Source organism: Rhinolophus ferrumequinum, chromosome 7 (genome assembly GCF_004115265.2).
Source record: "Rhinolophus ferrumequinum isolate MPI-CBG mRhiFer1 chromosome 7, mRhiFer1_v1.p, whole genome shotgun sequence".
NCBI lineage: Eukaryota > Metazoa > Chordata > Mammalia > Chiroptera > Rhinolophidae > Rhinolophus > Rhinolophus ferrumequinum.
Genome location: NC_046290.1, coordinates 61,932,288 through 61,955,833, shown reverse-complemented (window position 1 = coordinate 61,955,833; position 23,546 = coordinate 61,932,288). Strand labels below are relative to the sequence as shown.

The following is a 23,546-nucleotide window of genomic DNA, read 5'->3' as shown; positions in this document are numbered from 1 at the left end:
GAGTTCCCAAACACTGTTTAATTATTATAGACATATTCTTATGCTAACTTTTAAATGGTTCAGGACTACAGAAGGCAAAACAAAAGACTGATGTAGGCCAATTAGCTCCGTTGCCAGTACTTTCAGGAGGGTTTAATTCCTGGGTAGGTCAATGATTTTGTACAGAGGGGAAAAATATGTCCTAGGGTAATAAGTTTTACTCAATGATATAAATTAAATGTATTTGTATATAAAGTATACTTTGAAGATGATTTCATTTTATTTTTACTTCTGTTTTAATTATAAATTTTGCATATAGTGAAATAATCAGACTTCAGTGTACAAATTGAGTTTTGATGAATGTATATTCACTATATATGATGAATGTATATTCACTATATAATGAATGTATATTCATTATAATCACTATCCTAATAAAAATATAGAACCATCACCCCCCCAGATTTTCTTCTTACTTCCAGCTGATTGTCCTTGCCCCCCCATCTCACCCTTGCAACCTCTGTTCTAATTTCTATCTCCATAGATTTTTTTTCTGTTTTTATCTGTTGTTAAACTTCACATAAATGGCATATAGAGCATATACTATTATGTGTTTGGCTTCTGACACATAACAATGTTTTTGAGATTCATCCACGTTGTTACAAGTATCACTAATTCATTCTTTTTAATTACTAAGTAGTAACCATTTTATAAGTATATCACAATCTGTTACTCCATTTTTTCTATTGATGGATATCTGGGCAGTATCCAGTTTTTGACTAATAGGAACAAAGCCTCTACTTTCAAGATTGTTTTATCTTTGAGGTTTAGTAGTCTTACCATGATGTGCTTAGTTACATTTTCTTTGTATCTATCCTGTTCAACATTTGCTGGGCTTCTGTGGTTCATGATTCAAATAGTTTTCCTGCCCTATTCTCTTTTTCCTCCCCTTCTGGGACTTTGATTACGCATAAATCATGTAGCTTATATTGTATCACAGGTCACAGGTCACTTGGGCTTTGTTCCTTTTTTTCCAATCTTTTTTTTTTTCTCTGTTCTTTAGCTAGGTTGATCAGTTTCAAGTTCACTGAAGCTCTCTTCTGCCTTCTCCAGTCGGCTATTAAGTCTATGCAGTGAATTTTCTTTTCAGATATTATAATTAATTAACAGTTCTAGTACCTCCACTTGGTTTTGTTTTCAAGGTTTCAGTTTGTCTGTTAAAATACTCTATCTGTGATTCTTTATGCCCCTCTTCTTAAGACTTTGAACATGTATATAGTTGTTGCTTTAAAGTCTTTGCTGATTCTAACATCTGGGTCACCTTTGAGTCTATTTCTATTGTTTTCTTTCCTTTTCCCTCCCCCCTCTTCACTGTGGATTACATTTTCCTGTTTCTTTGCATATCTAGCAGGTTTTTATTACATGGTGGACATCGTGGTTGATGAGTTCTTGAGTCTCTGGAATCTGTCATATACTTCTGAGGAGTGTTGGTTTTTCTTTGGGCATTTGAATTATTGGCAGATGACCTTGAATTTGTTCAGACTTGGTTTTTACACCTTTATATGGTGACTTTTGCCTTAGTTTTAGAGCAATCCCTTAGGCTTGCAGTATCATTTTACCCCTAAAGAATGACCTTTATGTGTATCAGTGGGAAGCCCAAGGTGTTTCTCCAGCCCCTCAAATTTGACAAGATTCAAACTCTATAAATTGTCTCTCCCATAGAGAGACGGCAGCTTTCGTCTCTGCCCAGCTTCTTCAGCTTTCCAGCTGTAGCCTTCTACCAGCAACTTGGAGTCTTCCCCATGGAAACATAGTTCAGAATTCATCTAAAAGACTGAAGGACTCTACATACAGATTTGGAACGTTTCCTCTCTCTGTGTTTGGCTCCCTTTTTTCAGGAATTTCCCTTCCTAGTTTCCAACAGTGGCATCTCCAATCTGCTTCTTTTGATACTTCAAACCAATAACTGCAGCCTTTTGGTTTGGTTCTAGCCACCCTGCACAGGCAGAAAAGAGAATTCTCTCGGGTGAAGAGCCATCCATTGCAGATCCCTTCTTTGAAGGGTTTAATCTCCCCCAGTTTCTGCCTGTTTTTGGTTTCTCTCCAGTGCCATCAAATGGCTATATGTTCTATTTTGTTCAGAGTTTATCATTGTTACCAGTGGGACAGTCAACTGGTTACCAGAACAAGAACCCTCAGTGTACTATATTCTTTAAATGTATTTATATTGAAATAAGGTTAATTTCCTCATACATTAATGTATTTTTGTGAACAAAAAAGTATATGTTTATATATAGGAAAAAATATATGAAAGGATTTATTTCGATTTGTTATTTCTGACTGGTAGGATTATTGGTGATTGCAATTTTTGTTTTTCTACAAATCTGTGTTTTCTACTTTTTTCTACAGCATAGGTTGACAAGTAAAGTTAGTTCTTTCTTTGCTCTCCTGAGCAAATGACTTTATAAGATGTGCTTGTTCTTCTTTGATACATCTCATATTATGATTTTACTAGGATAACTGTCTAAAATCCTAGTAGTATATGTTTATGGTAAACTATATAATGCTTTTAAAAATAGGAAAATTGGGACAAGTTAAACTTAAATGGCTTATCCAGAGTTTCAAGCATATTGATAGAGTAGCCAGAAATAAATCTTAAATTGTAAGTCCCTCAGTTCAGCTGTGTAAACTATTTCTAAGCATCAGCAATGATGTATACAGTTAATTCTACAATTTCTAATGGCTATAGAAGAAAATTATCATAGTTAAATATAAGCCTCAAATATTTTAGAAACCTCACTTTAGTCACTGGTTTTAATCTCCTCTCCATGAAATCTTTTACTAGAACTCCTGGCAAGTAGAAAGTTTGATTGATTTTAATTTTCCTTCAGATAATCCTCCAAGAACTAACAGAAAAACAGCAAGCAGGCACACATGGAGATAGAAATTTCCCTCTTTCCTGGATTGCAAGCTTCTTTATAAAATAGAGTCAAATGGATATTTGTTATTTAGTGATAGGTAGGTAACCTCAGCCAGGAATATTTTAATCATATTCTGATGTTTTTACTAAGATTACTAACAATGTCATAAAACTCTGTGATAAAATTAATATTATCATTCTGAAGTTTCAAAATGAAAGCAAATGAAACTGTATTCTAGAAGATACCAAATCTGTCTTTTAAACATCTATAGAAAAGGGTGAAAATGAAGTGAAATAATTTTTAAATCTTAATAGTTTTTAATATAGGATCCTGGACTAGATTCTATACTGGAGAGTAAAAATGTTTGTAAGTACAACTAGCAAAATTGGCATACAAATGGTAGAGTAAAATGTACCTGTCAATGTAAAATCTGAATTTGATAACTGCACTGCAGTTACATAAGAAAATTTCCTTGTTTTTAGGAAATACATACTAAAGGGCATATATGCAACCTAGTCTCAAATTGTTCAGAAAAAGTAATGTTTGTATATACATAGTTATGTGTATACACGAAGTTAAGTGAATGAATGGTAAAACAAATGTGACAAATGTTTTTAAAAACTGGCAAATCTGGGTAAAAGGTATTCTGGAGTTAACTGTATTATTCTTGCAATTTTTTTGTAAGTTTGAAGTGATTTTTAAAATAAATTTTATTTTTTTAATTTAATACTTATGAGTTCATTTTCTTAGAATATATTCAAATCAGTTTTCTCATAAAACGTGAACTAGTCTGAAATAAAGTGTGAAGTATTATCAATTATAGAGTAAATGCAATGTTTTCTCTTACATATATGACATGCAAGGTTAAAATTCAAGCAAAAATCGTTCCCAAATTTTCAAAAAATTTTCGCTAATAATTACTGTAGATACTACATTTTAGTGCCTTAGGGTTGCATCATCCCAGATTTTTAACATTTTCTCTATTTCACCTTTGGAGATAAGAAACAAGACTTTTACTGTTCAGTATATTTCACTGAGGCCCATCCTGGCCCTCCCTGTTTTTGGCTATTCTTCCCATGTCAGGAAGACATGTGAGTTATATGAAAGTGAAAATGTTGCTTTCCATGTTACAGTCTACAGCAATCTTGTAGTATGTTGGAGTAAATTGTTCTTCCTTTTAAAAATACTGATCTGGAATGGTTACACAGAAACCTTATGCTTAGGAAATGACCTACTGATGGGTTATCTCAAGTTAGAAGCATTGACCTTGCGGCTCTTTTCTCCAATAGGTTTGCATTCATGGCTTATGAGAGATTGCTATCTATAGTCAGCTGAGAGCAAATGCTCATCTTTCCACACTCAAGATACATTCAAGTTGCTGTTGTAGCAAAAAAGATAATGATACAGATAGAAAGAAAGGATACACAGGTATCTTAGCAGTATCATGTTAACCTATGACATTACTAGTTACTTTCTGTATTGCATCAACTGCTTCCATATCATATCACTGTGGCATGTGTCATCATTTTTAGTTGGTGACATAGCTGCTATGCTAACTTCTGTGTTTAGCATCTACCTTTAAAAACGTAATACGGAAAACTGAGTCTTACAGCCGGTTTTCATCTGACCTTTAAGATGCAATTAATGAGGGAATGAAGAGAGGAAATGAATGCCTGCAGAAATTAAATAGAAAAAATGCACTAAATGTTTGTATACTTTTTTGTCTTTGGTACACTATTTACCTGTCAGTAAGAAAAATGTTTTCCAGTTGGGGCTATTCTTTTATCGGACCATCCATACATCCCAATCTTATTCCTCTTTGGTCAACAGGAAGTAATTGTGAACTTTTCTGAATCCTTTAAAAGATCCAGTCTACAGTTGTGGTATATAGAGAACATTTATCCTTAGAAAATTAAGTGAATCATTTAATATTTAAACCCATTCTTTGATGCAGTTAAGCTAACCGGCGCAGGAAAGGAATATGAAAATGGAAAAAAAAAAGAAAAAAACACTTAATTGCACCAAAACGTCTTCTAAAAGTCCAATTAGACCAAAGATAGCTATCGTTTTCCTACTTACTTTACCAACACAAGTTGATGCACTAGGTCTTACATTACTTTAAGACAGAAATAAGTGATTGGCCACTTCAAACTGAAACCCTCAATGGACTTACACTCTCATAGCTCCGTACAGTAGAATTTAAGAGGCCGGCATATGATCTTAGCTACTTCAAAAATTATTTATCAGGAGCCTCCATGTGTCAGGCACTGCCCTAGACAATAAGAATAAAGGGTGAACAAAACAAAGTCCCTGACCACTGGAATGTGCCATAACCTCAGCAGAATGTGAGGGTAATACTATTTATAAAATTATTCTTAGGTTTACATGAATTAATGTATTGAGGTGCTTAGTGCCATGCCAGGAACATCGTAAATACTCAATTCTAACTTTTAGTTCTTGATGGTGACAATAATTACTAGGAATATGTGTTACACCCATATTACAACTTTAAATCCACTTAAAATTGAATTTTACAAATTTTACAATAAATAGGTATGGGGCTATTTATTGATAATGATTTTTTCTAGTAAGTGGGTTATAACATTCTTTATAAAGTATTTTTGTCTTGATACTATAGGTTTTTCTTCATTTACAACTTCTCTTAGGAAAGCTTTCCATAAACATTTCCACCGAGGGATATAAATTGTTGGCCCAAAAGCATTGAAATCTGACCAACTGAATACATCTTATTTTCAATAACCAACATCTTTTTTACTATGCAGATTAATTCTTCACTTTATTTACTCTTGTAAGTAGATTCACAGGCATTTTCAGGATTTTTTTGAATTTTCTCTGTGGAATGGAAATAAAATAACTGATGCCATCCACCTATAGTGATGACCAAATAATATATTTGTGATTCTTTGGGAAATAATTCCCATCCATTGCTACTTTAACAAGATCCAAGTAATAATTCTGACTCTTATTTTAAAACACTTGGGGAAAAATAGAACTTTATGGCCCTATAATTAAATTTAAAATGGTTGCTTAGAGCCAGTATATAAGGCAAAAAAAAGTGGTAATAATATGTACTTGCCAAATTTTGTAACACTTGTAAAATATACTTTACATCCATTACAATGTCTCAAACACTAGGAATGCAAATATTTACAAACCCATAAATAAATTTAATTCCAGAGAAGAAAATTTAATTCCTTGAGCAATAATGAAAGACTTCAGCCTGTGGGTCTTCAGGACAGTTGCAGAAAAGCCCATATGAAAAGCTCAATTAGAGATTTGAAATGTCTTTCTAGGATGAAGTTCAGTGTGGATACAGTAAGAATAATGAATTGTAAGTAGTTCTTATTTTCTAGTAATTGTTTAGCCCATCTCTGGTTCTATTCAATTTTTATTATACAAGGTGTAATCAAATAATATGGTGAATGTTTAAATAAAAAGAAATTTATTACAGTAAAAGACATATTGCCATTAATTCCCCTCTTAATACTCTCCCTCCCTTCGAACACACTTATCCCATCATTCTTGCCACTTTCTGAAGCAGTTCTGGAAGTCCTCTTCTGTGAGTGTCTTCATTCTCCATCATGACAACACTCCGTGTGACACATCACTTCTGGTACGGCAGTCTCTGTCAAATAAAAACATTGTGGTGTGTCCTTATTCACCTTACAGTCATCCACCTTATTCACCGGATCTGGCACTGTGTGACTTCGGGCTCTTCCCCAAAGTCAAAATGACCATGAAAGGTAAACATTTTGAATCGATTCAGGACATTGAGGCAGCCACGACAGCACAAATAAAGAAACTCACAAAAGAGGACTTCCAGAACTGCTTTGGAAAGTGGCAAAAACGATGGGATAAATGTGTTCGAAGCGAGAGGGAGTATTTTGAGGGGGATTAATGGCACTGTGTCTTTTACTGTAATATTATTTTTAATTTAAACATTCACCATATTCTTTGATCACTCCTTGTAAATTGGTCCTTAGTGGAGCTTAATTTAAATGCTCATGAGTTTTCTCTGTCCTGATACTCTGAAATATTATCTGGTATTGAAATAATCAGTCCTATCTAATATGTTCACATATCAGTTTCTAAATGAGTCAGTCATAGGAATTTACTACATTTACATGACATATTTGTGAATATGTGTATTTAATTTAAAATCATTATACTTTTATCTTAATGGAAGATATTATTCTATATGTATTCATAGTGTTGTATAAGTTGAGGATCCTTCAAGGATTCTTGCCATATAGAAGGCAGTTGCATTATGGGATTTTAAAAAAAGGATATTCAGAGAGAAAATGCTTTGGGGGAGAGACCTGGGAATGAAATTAAAGTAGTACCAGAGAGCATGAGAGCAACTCTAGACTTCTGGGCTGAATGTAACAAAAATAGTCTATTTCTGCATTATCTTAACTAGGATGAAAAAGAAATCACAGTTCTAGGAGCATAACTGACATTCCAGAACCTGTCAGTGTCCATCATCAGATGACAGGGAGCCTTCATGACAAGTAGTCAGCAACTAGATGACATTACCTGACTGAGCTAGGTCTTTTTTAAGTGTATTATCAAAAACTCAATCAAAATAGGAAATGTAGTAATTTTATGCCAGTTTTATGTTATTCACAATAATTTTATTTATGTGATATTTTATTCATCTCATTAGCTAATGGTATGAATACATTTGAGGCTATTTTGTTTATAATTTAAAGTTTTCTTAAATTTGGGACTGAAAGATATAAAAGTTATAAGAATCAGAAAAGATAAAAACAAAACTGAAATTGTTCACATATGATTATTGTTTATGTAGAAAATTCAAAATCTATAGATAAATTTTTAGGATGAAAAGGATAATTTAGCAGGATTGCTGGATACAAAATCATTACACAAAAATCAATTGCATTTGTATATACCAAAAATAAGCAGTTAAAAATCCATTCATAGTAGCATCAAGAAATATGCAGTACTAAAGAAATAAAGCTAAGAGGCATATTATGTTCACAGGTTTTTTTACGCAACAAAGATGTCAGTTCTCCCCAAATTGATATATTATGATATACAGTTTAACATAATTCCTGTCATAATCCCAGCAAGACATTTCTTATAGATGTATACATTTGGAATCCCCAAAACCACCCTTACTTCTGATGCCAACTGCAAGTGGGTGTCCTTAAGACCACCTTCAGGTTTGATTATTTGCCAGAAGGACTCACAGAACTCACTGAAAGCTGTTATATTCACAGTTACAGTCTAGTACAACAAAAGGATACAGATTAAAGTCACCCAATGGAGAGGCGCATAGGGTAGAGTCCAGGAAAGTTCCAAGGATGAGTTTCCAGTTATCCTCTTCCAGTCAAGTCATGGATGGTGCTGTCTTCTCCCAGCAACAATGTGTGAAAATACACATGGAGTATTTCAAACTAGGGAAGCTCATCCAAGCCTTGGTGTCCAGAGTTTTTACTGGGACTCAGTTACACCGGTATGAGTGACCACCTGCTAACTTTAGTCTCCAGATACTCCAGAGCTCAAGCTGATACCTTTTGGGACAAGGTCAATCCTTCTCTGTGCAGTAGATATAAACAAAATTATTCTAAAATTTGTATGGAAAGACAAAGGAACTAGAATACCTAAAACAGTTTTGAAGAAGAAAGTGGGAGGAATTAGTCTACCCAATTTCAATACATTACAGGCAAAGATGCAGAGAAACTAGATCACTCAGACATTCCTGGAAGGAATATAAAATTGTTCAATGAGTCTGGAAAACAGTGTGAGAATTTCTTGAAAAACTAAACATAAACTAATATACAGCCCAGCAGTTGCTCTCATGGGGACTTATCCCAGAAAAATGAAGAGTATGTCACATAAAAATTTGTATATGAATGTTTATAGCCACTTTATTCATAATAGCCAAAAAACTGGAAACAACTCAAATGTCCTTCAATAGGGAAATGGTTAAACAAATTGGTACATCTAGCAAACTATTGATACACACAACCTGGGTAAATCTCCGGAGAATTAAGCTGAATGAAAACCAATCCCAAAAGGTTGCATACTGTATGATTTCATTTATATAACATTCTTTTTTTTTCCAATTACAGTTGATATTCAGTGTTATTTTATATTAGTTTCAGGTGTACAACATAGTGGTTAGAGATTTATATCATTTAGGAGTGATCCCCCACTCCGTAAGTCAGGTGGGTACCTGGCACTATACATCATTTTCACAGTTTATTGACTGTATTCCTTCTGCTGTATTTGACATCCCCTTGACTATGTTGTAACTACCAATTTGTACTTCTTAATCCCTTCACCTTTTTCACACAGGCCTCCAACCTCCGACCTATCCAGCAACCATCAGTTCGTTCTCTGTATCTATGAGTCTGTTTCTGTTTTGTTTGTTCATTTATTTTGTTCTTTAGATTCCACATATAGGTGAGATCAAATGGCATTTTTCTTCCTCTGACTTATTTCACATACCATAATACCTTTCTAACATTCTTGAAATGACAAAACTATAGAAATAAAAAACAGATTAGTGGTTGCCAGGGATTAAAGAAGAGTTGGAAGGGAAGTGGGTGTGGCTATAAAAGGGCAACATACGGTAGTGATCTTTGTGGTGATGGAAATGCTCTGTATTGTAACTGTAGCATTGTCAGTGTCATGGTGTCATGGTTGTCATAGTTTCCTATAGTTTTACAATGTGTTACTGTTGGGGAAAATCATAAAGGGGACATAGGATAAATCTGTGTTATTTCTTACAACTGTTTATGAATCTACAGTTATCGCAAAATAAAAAATCTAATTAGAAATAAATGAGTTAATGAAGGAATGAATCTAAAAAATGAAGTACATATCCTCTCTGGAGAAAATAAAACTTCATTAAGAGACATTAAAGATCTAAATAAATGGCAAGATATAGCCTGTTCATTAATTGAAAGACTCAGTAGTGCATATATATCAGTTGTCCTCAAATCGGCCTATAGGCTTCCGTACCACTCCAAATCATTAAGTGACTGGGATCATTTATAATGGCCTCTTTACCACCTGCATTTTCCTCCACTTCTTTCCTCCTGTTGGCTGCAAAGCAACAGTTTGTGATTCTGAAAGTCTGACAAAGCGATACAGAATGATGCTGTGGATATAACGATTCACGGTTCAGAATACCGTGTTTCCCCGAAAATAAGACCTAGCCAGACAATCAGCTCTAATGAGTCTTTTGGAGCAAAAATTAATATCAGACCCCGTGTTGTATTATATAATAACCAATCTTATAGTAAATTAAAACCGCGTCTTATATTAATTTTTGCTCCAAAAGACTCATTAGACCTGATTGTCCGGCTAGGTCTTATTTTTGGGGAAAAATGGTACCAGTAGCACTTTGTTTTGTAAATTCACAAGTTTTTTACTGCCATGATCTTCTGTATGCTTCCATTTCCTTAATTTCCACATGGGAATCATCATCAAAATAGTGCAAAAACCACAGAAAATTTCTATGATTCTATGTTTTGTTAATATTTTAATAACATTTAATAAGCATCAGTTTTCTGGTGAATTCTATTCTGGATAGTTGTTTGTACAACAGATATCAATTAAGCCTCAACTGTGATTTCTAGAATAAAAGGTTTGGAGATAAAGCAAGGTAGTTTTCATACACAAAATGACTAGTTAAGCAAAGTAAGTATATGATAATATAATATACGCTGTATACAAAATACTGAAACATGAAGAAAATAGTTAGTTTTTATGAGGTAAGATTAATCAGAGAAGGCTTACTAGAGGAAGTAAATTTGAACTGGATCTTAAAGCCTCTAAACATATGTCTTCTGAAAATTATTTTCTTTTTCATTGCTTAACCAATTTGTAAATATTAACTATATTACAACAAAATGTCTGAAACGTTGGCCTATCACAACCTCTCTGAACTATATAGATTGTTTATCTGTGAAATGAAAGTGTTATACGAAATTTTATCTAGGGTCCTTTCCACATCATTACTATGTTATATTTGATATGTTTCTATCTGTATCCTAATTTGGACCAAGCCGACTACATCTTGGGAATACAGTACAAGCTCTTGAATAGTTAAAGTTTGACTCCCTGAGAGTTCTCAGTTCTGACACTTTCCTAAACCTCTTTTGATGCTAGTAAATTTTATTTACCAGATTAGCACAATATTTTAGTTAAAGAGGATCTACAAGATACTTTCAGTATTTGTCGGTGCTTATCAACTAGTTGGTAGTGGACTGTGGCTCACCTGAATCTATCTCCTCAGTTTGTTGGAGAGGCAAGAAAAACCCTCTACTTCCTTTAGCTTTAGTTATAGAGTATTCAACTGTCATTATATTCCAATTTTAGAGGAATTTATTTCTGAACACCAAGAGCTAGCATACACCTAAACATAGGTATATTTTATCAATCTGTGTTAAAGATGAGTACAGTTTGACCCCTGCCTTCAAAAACTTTACAGTGGTAATCCGTTCCCAGGCTGGACTTCAGAATCACAGATGTCCAGTCCCTGAGATTTTGAAAAGGTTTAAGCAATGTCGATTGAGCTGGGCCTGCAAGAATATGGGATACTGAAAGAAGAAGAGTGCAGGGATAAACCCAGAAAAGAAGGATGGAGCCAGAGAATGGAGGGCTCTAAACCAAATTAAGGAATTTCTACTTAATTTTACTATGACAGCCATTGGATATTTTTGAGCAGAGAAATAGATATATGACACAAATGATACTTTAGAATTTTTGATCTGGTAACACGGTACAAGATAGGGGAGAAGCAATTGAAGGAAATGAAATGAGGCAGGAAAAGTTTCTGGATTCTACGTGATAGGTCATTAAACCTAGAGTGATAAAGGGGCAGGAGAGATGAAAAGTAAGAAAGAGATTCAAAAAACTTTGCTAAGGTGTAATTGTCAGGGTTTGGTAACACTGGATCAGGAGGCAGCTAACGAGGGAGGAGGGGGAGCAAATGTGACTGAGAGGCTTTGAGCTGGAGTACTTAAGAGAATGTTATGTCCATTCATAGAAATGAAGAACTCAATGGGAAAGCCTGTTTGGGAATAAGCCCACCAGTTACCTCTGGACTGCGTTAAATACATCATTCTAACTTCCCATAATCCATTCAGCATTTACCACATACCCACCCACTGGTGTACTCTTTGAAAATGCTTGAAACTCTGCAAACAGCTCTTGCATTGCACTTGGAATAAAATTCCAACCTTGCACTGTGGTCTTTGAGCCCTGGCATGGCTTGGAGGCTACCCAGCTCTCTAAACCCCTTCTGCCACTTTCTCCCTCACCTACCATGCTCGGTCACTCCAACTTATCCGTTCATTAAATATGACAACCCCTTTCCTCCTTAGAGCCCCTGCTTTGGTTCTTCCAGAACTCTGCCAGCAGCACTCTGCCCCAGACCTTCACCTGGCTCCTTCTTGCCATTCAGGTCTCAGGTCACAAGTCTTATCCACCCAGTCTAAATTAAGGACCACCTCTCCTCATCCCACCTCCTGCTGCTCCTCATTCTCTTCACATCCCCCTATTGTGTTTTCTTCTCAGTGCTTCTGACTCTCTGAAATTGTCATGTTCATTGGTTTACTTCTTTATTGCCTGTCATTACTACTACTAACATGTATGCTACAGAGCAGAGCCTTTATATGTCTTGCTCACCACTGCATCCCCAGCCCCAAGAACTAATGTCTAGCGTACAATAAATACATGTAGGAATGTATAAATTAATCATAGGACCTCTGGAAAAACTGAAACAAAATATATCCTTTGTAATAGAATCCACAATTGGATAATTGAACTAGTCACATGTTTTGTTTTGTTTTGTTTTGTTTTGAAATAGGGAAAATATTTTGCAGTTCATTCTCTAATCACCTCTCTCTCTCTCTCTCTCTCTCTCTCTCTCTCTCTCACACACACACACACACACACACACACACACACACACACACCCATGTCAAACTAGCAGCCATAAGCCATAGGTATGTAGCTAGAAACAGAGACAGCCCTTTCTAACAGTTCTATTTTAAAATGAGACCCAGTAAAGCTCTTTGCTGATTATGTTGGGAATAATCGGATCAGAAACCTGTGCTTATGGTAATAACTATTTTTTGGTTCTTTGCTATCCTTTGTTTAGTGCTCTGTGCTCTTACAATCCTTTGATAAAGGAAAACTAGGAAAAGAGAGCTTTTGCCCACACCTGGGCTCAAATTTTAAAGGGAGACAATATCCCTGGAGGCCAGGCCTTGTGGCTACAGTAAGAATACTATGTGAGACATGAATTAAAACCAAAGAAAGCACTTCTACACCAGCTGTCTGGTTTGATAGGCAATTGAAGCAATAAAAATGCATCCATTTTGTAATTAGTTAGGAGAAAGTTTATTAGCGAGGTCTGCTAGGTTTGATATCAGAGACCCACAGCTACTGCAGGCTGTCTGCTCTGCCTAAAAACAAATTTATTTTTGTACATGTGAAACTAATATAATATTTATAATATGGTATGTCAATAAATAATTTTGTTTAAAGAAGAATAAGTTTACTTTCCAGAGTTGTCTCCCTGGGTCTTAAGCTGCCTGGTACTCTATTCCCAGCCCCCAACCCCCTTCCATAGATGAGAGATATAGAAAAGAAGCTGCAGGAAAGGACAGGCTGCCCCAGAAGCTGCAAATGACCCAAAAGTTTCTACCACTGATTTTATGTCTTTGTTACAGCCTGTCTCTTATCTCTGGTCAAGCTTGGTGACTTGCCTTTAGGGTCTCAACACAATCTCAGCTTGAACCGGCTTTTAGCAGTATTAGCAATGGAAAGAGACTTGCCTGTATATTACACAAGTAATTTAACAAGGCAGTGCAACACGTTTACTGAGCTGCTCTTGGCATTTCCCTTACCCAATCTCAATGAACACCCACCCTACTCCATTTATTACCCCCACCCCCACTGTGGCTGAGTCTCACACTTGTGCCATCAAAGTTGGAAAGTCTCCATTAGGCACCCTTCTCTGTTCAAATATTGGTAAGTTTAGATTTTTTTTTAATGATGTTTTCCTTAGAAGCTCTAGAATTTATTTTAAAATGAATTTTAGTAGTTATATTTTATTTCTTTTTAGAAGGCACATTATTTTTCAGTGCTCTAGTATTTCTCTAATTCTTTATAACTTTCTAAAAATAACTGCTGGTGCGCTCATAAATTCATTAGTTAATCCCACTGAGACTCAGTAATGCATATTACAGACCTTCTGATTTTTATATATTAGATTTTCTCAAGAATTCCCTTACCTGTTATTATCAACATAGCTATATTGACAGGGTCTTCATTACTTCCTAATTGCCCATATTTCTTTTTCTTGTTAAAGATCAATTTTTAAAATCAAGCCTTGTCATTTTGAAAGTATCAGAGACATATTATCCTGTTAATATTAATATTTCATATCTTTCTAAGTTTTTTTTCTTTTACCCTTTACCATAGGAAACTTATAAAACGTATTCATTACCTTTTGCTTTAAAAACAAATTCTTTTGTCAGTGAGAAGTTAGGGGCACATGCTTGTTTTTCCCCCCCTGAAACAAAGATATAAAAATGATGTTTCATATTTACAGGTGACTTTGTGAATTGAACAGTTACATTCCCTATTCTAAACGAGACCCTAAAATGTAAATTATGCATAGATTATAGAAATTATTCCATGACCTTTTGGTCTAGGACCATGTATAAAATAAGGTGACTATTCTAATAATTAGAATAGTGAATGCCTGACCAAGGAATTCTTCTAAATTATCTCTTTGGTGAGAACTTCCTCAGAGTATCCATCATATTATACTACTAGTAATCCTCACCTGTAGCAAGTCTAATTTGTATGTGTGTGTAACATCATTTGAAGAATGATTATTTGCTTTCCCAAAGAATTCTTCGTTTTTGATTAAAAGATTCATTGAAGAAATAAGTAACCTACTTCTTCCTTTAAAAATAATTGTATTTACAGAAATTATATTTACATATTATATAACTTTTTAAGACATCTACTGCATAAAATTCAGCACAGCTTCAGAGTAGTCTACATCTGCCAAAGTAAACATCAGGATTTTGGCTGTTAACTCAGTAGCATATTTTGGCAGAGTTTTTGCCACCCCCACCCAAAAAAAATCCAAGTATTAAGAATCAAATGAAGAAGAGTGTGGACAAGGCAGACTTGTAAGAAACACTTGGACTGGGGCAGCCGGTCAGCTCAGTTGGTCAGAGCATGGTGCTGAGAACACCACGGTTACTGGTTGGATCCCTGCAAGGGCCACCACTGTGAGCTGCGCCCTCCTTAAAAAAAGAAGAAAAAAAAAACACTTGGATTGAAGTCATCACAGGAAGAAACTAGGGGAATAAACAAGATAGAAGATACAGCAATGTTTTCTTCTCTTTTATCTTATTCTTTGAACATTCCACTCTCAGTGCTATTTCCAACCATTTTTGTTTAATTTCTAAATGCTATTACATAACTGTAGCCTCCTCCTTTCTCACTTCCATTGCAAGCACTTTTTCTTCAATGTATAGCCATTTGATCTTCCTCATATGATTTACAGTCTCATCCTTCATACTTAAAGTTTTTAATCCTTTTGACCATTTTTTGTTATCTTTACTGCTGTGAAATTTGCTCCAGTTCATTTTTTAAAACAAGTGATAAAGGATAAATATCCAATGTAGTATTTTAATTGGAAGACTCCCCTGTCCCCTGCCTTCTGGTTATTTCACAATGAATGATGTCATTGACAAACAGTATTTTTGGAAGAAACATTAAGTGAAATAAAAGGCATTTTCTACTCTCTATAAGCATAAAAGTGGTAGGTAGAGAAGCGTTCAAATTATAGGGAAAATTAATCTCTAATGTAATGAAAAAAGAATTGACTGTTCATTTGTATTCAAGCTGACCCTTGAGCATCTAAATACCTCCTATTACAACAAATATTACATAGTGCTTTTTCTATCCTGAAATTCTGGAGATAACATAACCCATCTATTTATAAATTGATAAATTATTGTAACATATTGTAACTAGTTAACATATAGAAGGAATAAAAGAACAGCAACTCATAATAAAAAATAATATGCATATCAATATTTAAAGTGCTCAGGAAAATCTACATGAGAAGGCATAATATAGTAGTCAGATAGTTGGTCCAGTGCATAGAATCACCATGAATCCGACAGCTACAAGTGCTGGCTGGTGCAGGTGTTATTGGCAATTCAAGTCCTGTGGGCAGCGATGCCATAAAGTACAAAATCCCTTTGATTTATATGGTAGTTGGTTCATGCCCAAAATACTTTGCAATTGTTTGTTAAGTAGATCTAGATTCTAAGCCCATCTAATTATAAATAGGTTTTTCAGCTACATGAATAGCTGGTAGAATGTTTAAAAACCATGTGAAATGCAGAAGAATTCATCATGCTGTACTGCCCTGCCAACTGCAGGATGTCTGCCATCCCAGGTCTTCTCCCACTAAATGCCAATAGCTCCTTCCAATCATCTTGACCACCAAAAATATCCCTACAAATTTCCAGTATGCCCCAGAGGCCACTGCCATGCCCCTTAAGAACCACTGATAGAGACTGAGCAAAGGCACGTTTTTGTAAGGAAGCACTGAGATCCTATACATTTTATTTTGATACTGAATTGATTTTATGGATGACGAAACTGAATATGCCCCAGGTAAAAACAAACCTTCCAACCCAAAAGGATACCATAACCATTCCCTGGGAACATGGCAGGTATTTAATATAAGAAACCCCTTTATTCCGTACATTGTGCGAACCTCTCTATATTAGGCAAAAGGGGTTTGAAAAGTGAAAAGAAGTTCATCCTCCGTAAAAAGAGGAGCTGTTGATAGGGTGAAGCTGTGGTAGAGGAAAGGCCAGGCCCTGACTATCAAACCATGTCTGTCTCTTTCTAATAGCACGGCTAGTGCTAAATGGATTCGTTTCCATGTTACCTACACATCATTGCAGCTAATTAATAAATGTCTGCTCTTTTGACTGGCCTCAACTTTCACCTTTCCTATCCTTTTATGAATAGCTAATGTAATGGCCTAGTATTTCTGTCCTGATGGAATAATTTCCTGTAAATTGTTACATGTGTTTAAGTACTAGAAAGCTGCTCTCAAAAGTTTCCATTCTGTAAGCATTGCTATGGGTATTCATACTAATTTGTAAATATTTAATTGAACTTTGGGCCTGAATTTTTAAAAATGGTCTCCAAACATGTTCTTGAAATGTGTATATGCAGCCCCAGATGGATATGCAATTACCTAAATTCCAAGTGCTATTTTAAAATTATTAAAAATCTACTTTCAAAAATTTAGGAAAGAAAGCCGTTTTTCTATGAAATATTCATGTTACCATTCCTCAGTTTAGGGAGAATTCTCCCTCCCCAACCCCGGGCTCTGTAATTCAGTCTCTAACGCACCTTGCTCATTACCTTTGCTCCTAGCAATTTTCCTTCCTCTAACAGAGCACAGGTTCTCCTTATTTATACTCTTAAACTGCAGGGGTAAATGTTGAGAGACAGAGCAGATACTTAGTTATCTCAGGGACTTTGGTCTTTTCAGCCCAGAACTAATCAAGCAGAGAGTCATCATAAGCTAAAACTAAAAAGCCTTTGTAGTGATTTTATCACCAGGGAAATTTGTTCATCCTCAGAAAGACTGTCACCAGAAAAGAAAAAATAAAGGAGTTAAAATTGCTTCAGACCATTGACTCCTTAGGTCCCTCTAGATTCATAGATTGAATTGGTTTTCAAGGGGTGGGAAGAATTATGAGAAGAGTTCCCTGAGAAAGCATACAAATTGATCATAGTCTTGGAAACACTGGTAAGTGTAAGTGTGATCACTATGGAAGAAATGCCAAATGAGCCTAGAAACATGGGAAATGAGAAGGAAAAGAGACAATTAACACCTTTTTTTTTCTTATTGTGTTTTGGGATTGCCATGCAGTATGCATCTGAGAATAGTCTTTCAAAAAGAAGAAATACAATTGATTTTAAATTATTTTGTCATTATAAGTACAATTAGTAGTTATTGTTGAAATGAAAGTAGAGTTGCAGGCACTATAGATATAGTGACAGGCAATTTCATAAACCTATCCAGAAACTGGGCCCCCCTCTAGATATACCCACAAAGTATTATTTAAAGTTGATGTGTCTGAGCATTTGTAGAACTGCTCACTTGGGTCTGGAGAACATAAATACCTTCAACTTCAAAAAGAATTCTTCAAGAGTGTCATCTGAGTAAATCAGTGAAGATTATCATAATAATAAACATCTGGATGTTACATAATTTTAAAGAACTTGAAAATTTACACATGTATTGCTTCAAACAAGCATATGTATAATTTTTTTCCCCCAAGAATTATATTAAGGCTTGTCAAAATCCAGTCAGTCACTTTAGGATTTGCCAGGGTAAACCTATACTCATCTCTCTCTCCCATTGAATAACATTGAATTTTGCCCAAAATGAGTAAGCAAACAGAGAAATGACCTCATTTTTTAGTCTAAATACAGTAGTATTGGGAGATATTTCTCAGGGATTTGATTTCAATACTGGATCTTAATTCAAAGTGTAGGTTTGTAAGACCTATCTGCAGAGGAGAAGAAGACAGAAACATCCTCGTAAGGCACCTATAAAGAGAAGGGTTCTCTAGGAAGGCCAGCTCCCACAGTTAAGTCATATGCACAGATTGTAGCTTTCTGTTCTCTGGTCGACTGCAGCCATAGCATCCTTATTGTTGTAACTCCCAGATTGTGATACTGTCACAAAACTGTTGCTAGGCAACAAATGTGGTTACCAGGTCTCAGCGAATAGCTGAAGGGGAAAGCAAAGTGTTGCACCATTGTAGAGTAACCATAGCAATGACCTACTATTACAGACTAAAGAATTATCATTAACAATGTTAAAGTATCAGACAGAGGCCTTAAATCTGGAGACTTCCAGGCAGTATCTCTCTGCATAATTGAGTGATCTAGGAAGAGATTTCACGTGTCTCAAATCTACTCACTGATTATTTCTATAGGAGAGCCTTAGGAATTATTATTGTTATTAATTAAAAATTGTTCAGTTATGAACCTACTGGTAAAATGATATAAGCTATCGCAGAGTCAAAAACAGATTAATGGACCCATCTGTTATGTCTACATCAGGGTTATTTTTTGCCTGTTAAACTGAAGGTAGATTTTACTTGACAAATACTGTACATTAGTATTAAATTGAAACCATAGAAAGGAGCTGCAGTAAAATAATCCGGTAAATTGACAACTAAACCTGCATTTTCTAAGTTGAATTCCTCCAGACAAAATAGGAGGCCTGGGTGCTTTTTTTTTTTTTTTTTTTTTTTTTTTTTTTTTTTGGTAGTCACTGCTTTGAAACCTTTATTTTTAGCTTTTCAAAAACTGCCCCTTAAAATCTGTAAGAATGTAGCCTAGGACACTCCTAGGCAAAGTCTCTTTTGCGTCTGGTCCTTCATTAAGCGTCGCGTAAAATTTGGTCGCAGTGACCTCGCTGAGGCAATCATGTCTAAGCACGATTTCGGGAGAGACAAGAAATATCCGATATGTTGTCTTTTTTTATTTTCTCTTGGGAAGCAAAGAAACGTGGGTGCTGTGGGGTGGGTTCAGAAGCCCGATTCCGCGCACAGGGGAAACCAATCCTCGCGCGCGCGCGCGCGCGCGGAGCCTGGGGAAGTGGGTGGTTTCGAAGCGGCAGAGGGAGTGGCCCTTCCCGCCGCGCGCCTCGATTGGCCCTGAGGGGCTGAGGCCCCGAGGGCCGCCTGGCCGCGCCCGGGGCGACCCGCCGAGAAGTCCGTGCCGCATCCTCGCGCCGGGGCGTGACGGGGCGGAGGTCCCCGGGCGCTGCGTGCGGATTCGCGGATTCGGCGGACGTCAGCATCCCTCTGAGCCCCGGGGCGAAGGGGACCGGCGGGTCCAGGTGTGGTCTGGCAGGGCTCGCGGGGGGCTGGGCTCGGGGGCGGAGGACGGGCGGCCTGTGCCTGGCTGGGCTCGGCCTTGTGGGGGCCCGCAGCGGAGCCCCCTCGTAACCGAGTCTGTGTTTTTTGCAGGCACCGACCGTCACGAGCTCACTTCCTGGAAGAGCTTCCCATCTATTTTCAAATTCTTTACCGAAGCTTCTGAGGCCAAGACCAGTTCCCTCAAGCCGGCTGTGACGCGGCGCTCGCACCGAATCAAGCACGAAGAGCTGTAAGAGGCGAGCGAGCGAGACGGGGGAGGAGACGCCCAGGCCCCACACTCGAGCATGCATCCACCCGGCTCCTAACTGCTTGTGGTCGGCGAGCGGACTCCCAGCCCCTCATTAGATTGTTTTCTTCCTAGAGCACAGGGTCGTGATATATACATCTAAATAGCGTTTTGCATTATTTCTAGATGAGTGCAACTGTCAAAGCAATATGGGTTCACTGGTCGTGCTTCCTGCGGGCTGAGCTCGGGCTCCGCGCTGCCCGTCAGCGCGCAGATGAAGGCTGACAGCGCCCCGCTCCGCGCGGCCGCCGCGTCTCTAATTGCCCTGACGGAGCCTCGCCGGCGCTGCGGGGCGAGCGGCGTCTGCGCGGTCCTACCGCCCGCTGCAGCGCAGCCGCTGCCCCCCCACCCCCGGCCCCCCTTAATCATGTCCAGTTTTTTTCCTCTCCGAACAGAAGTAAACTTTTATTCAAACTTGTCTTTTTTAAGTAGTTTTTTGCTCTGCGGGCGTCTTATGCCTCTTTTTTTTTTTTTTAAAGGAAGTTTTCCCCCTCACACCCAGAAAAGCCAAATTTAAATTCAGAATTTGAATGCCATGATATACTATGTAGTTTTGGGAGCGCAAATTGTTCTCTCCCTAACGATCTATTTTCATTTCGAGACCAGACGAAAAACTTTGCATAAATCTATAAAGTACCAAATCCACATTATCGCTGAAAATCTTTGCCAGTTGAATATGAGATTTTTACACAAGTCTCTAATTTCGTAAGAGATTGTTTGAACCAAAACGTGATGAGCAAGGCCCCCTTTTCAATGAAATTTACAACTTTATCATTAGAACTGACTTTTTAAATATATAACGTATATTGAGTGGAATAGTAATTTAGATAGTGTACTTAAGTTTTGCTTTTTAAATCTTAATGTAGAGAAAGTTTGTTGTTAATCCTAACTAGACTAAGCTATCTGAGCTTTCATGGAGGTAGACCCTTTTAGGAATAGAATTTTTGTATTGTCATCAGGAAAATGAACCTGTGTACTCTTGAGCCTTTTCCTTCTGAAAGGCTAAGTGGGACTAAAATGATTCTTTTAGTTTTCTGCTCCAACAGGAAGGGAAAGACCTGGTGTGAAAGATTTTCTCCTCTCAATCCAATGATATATTTTTTAATAGTACACTTCCTCTATAGGGTTTTGCCCTACAGTTGCAACAGTTAAGTATTTTAATCCAGCTGAGATCTGGCCAACACTGTGAAATAGGAGAGGTAAAATAAGTTAAGACTTTTACATTCAAATATTAAATCTTAACATCGATTTTTAATTACTTGAAGAATTTAATTACCTAGTGAAGATTCTGTTTCTAATAGATAAGGATCTGAATTTAATATGCAACCTTTTTAAAAGTGTATGCAACAATATGCCTGCCTTATTTGAGGCCATCATAAAAATGTACCCAAAATGACTAAGAACTGTATGACTCCTCAGAAAAAATAACTTAAAATAACCACCTCATGAATAAAATGTTTTTATATTATGAAGCGATTTCAGCAAATTTTAAAGCTGATAGTATCTCTGGTATATAAGTACATTAATTAGTTTTTATAGATTTAATGATGGCAAATTAAAGTGATCCTTTTTCAGTAGTCATATATGCATATCTTTTTACATTATTTTAGCAGAAACAACATAGGAGGAAAAATCAAAATGTCGTGTTATCCAGCTTCTGGATAGCGTAAAACGTGTAACCCCACCAATGTCAAGCCCGTTGGTCTGCAGTCTTTTATATTTTAGAAGTAATGGTGAACTGTATAAAAAAATGATACCTTCCACTGAGAGGATTTGAGAATTGATGTGGATTGAATATATTTTTCAAAGTATTATAAACTGTGTGGTATTTTCAGTACATGAAATGTTCACAGGAAACTAATTTTGTTGCATTTTTAAAAATCAGCACTTGTGCAATGCTAAATTTGTGAAGCTTCTGCGGCTGAATTAGAACAAAGTAAATATGCTCAGCTTATAAATAAAATCACTCCTATTCCTTCTCTTCAATTTTCTCACCTCTCTTTTTAAAAACCTTTACTTTTAACTAGAGTAAATCACTGTTTGATTGCCTTTAATACTTTAAAACTACTGGGTTGTTGGGCCTTATTTAACTATCTATAGACAGCTATTTGCAAACTTAAGTTGTGTAAATGTAATTTCTACTTGTGGATCTGAGCTGTAGCCACCCGGAGAGAGCTAGGCAAACCATCCCAGACCTCCAACTGATAACTGATAAGGTTCCTTGTAATGTAGGATTTTTTAACCTGTTGATTACGGGTCTGTTGGTATAACTGTAATAATACTATTCACCTCAATTTTCCTGCAGTAACAACAATCAGTTGGTAGTAAGTAGCCCGCCTGCTTGGAGGTGACAATTGTTAATATTTCTGCTCTGATCTTCTCCCTGTTTTGGTCTCTTCAGACAGGTTTTTCAATGAGTAGAGGTTTAAAGTTAGAATGTGGTTTGTTTTGTTTTAATTGTATACTCGGTTCTTAGAGGAAATGGAATGGGAAACAAGGAGTTGTTGATAAATCTAAGATTTAAAATAGTCCTGTTTAAACTTAAAAGCCAGATACTGGCTTTGGAGCTCTCTAAAGGTACCTAACCATTAAAAGTTTTTATGGATATTTGAAGGGGGAAGGAATCCGCTTGTAATAATTGTTCTTTTCTCAAGTTTCTGCCTCATGCTTCAACCTAGATTGCATTATTGTTTATACCAAAAAATTTAAAAAAGTAAAGCACAGGAGTTTCCTATATATTATATATTTCTGTTTACCATTTTAAAATAAAAACAATTTTCTCAACAAGCAGCGATGTCTTATTCTTGCTCCAAAGTTCATTTATTTGTGTATAGGGTTTAATAAAAGCAGAAAATTAAAAAGAATGATGGGATAGCATTCATCAATATTTTAAACCTTATAGCTGCTTATTATTACTATTATTGTTACTGTAAGGTAATAGCCTAACTGTAGTTGAGTCACTATTTGGCTTGGATCTTTCACAAAGCTAACATTTTTTAATATATTTCTTAATATCTAAAATATCTTGTTAGCTACAAGGAAATTTGAACCTGTTGTTAAACTATCATTTTATAAAAATACATTTTAGTGCACAGTAAACAAATGTGTTCTCCAAAAGGAGTAAATTGTTCCCAAATCCCTGTATAAGTCCCTGTTGTATTACCACATCTAATCTGAAAATTTATTTTACAGCTTTTCCTTCTTTAAAACCTATAACTCCTTTGAGAGAGTGTAGGTGACAAATTATGTTAACTATATTATCAGTGCTAATAAGTTAGAGTTTTTTCATGTTTCTCTGGATTATCTGGAATTCCAATCCAAACACATGTGTGTCTCCTG

General features: G+C 36.2%; 1 protein-coding gene across 3 annotated transcripts in view; it reads left to right on the top strand.

Moving 5' to 3' along the window:
• Positions 1–23,061, top strand: part of FAM172A (family with sequence similarity 172 member A) — a 396,509-nt gene extending 373,448 nt beyond the window's left edge. The window contains exons 10-11 of one of the 3 annotated variants that reach the window (XM_033110791.1): positions 20,012–20,150; positions 20,334–23,061. In XM_033110791.1, the coding sequence (XP_032966682.1) occupies positions 20,012–20,150; positions 20,334–20,337 (143 nt within the window). In that variant the 3' untranslated portion in view covers positions 20,338–23,061. Of the gene's footprint in view, positions 1–20,011 lie in introns of all 3 variants that reach the window. The other 2 variants (XM_033110793.1, XM_033110790.1) reach the window with 2 other exon arrangements.
• The last annotated feature ends 485 nt before the right edge of the window (positions 23,062–23,546 follow it).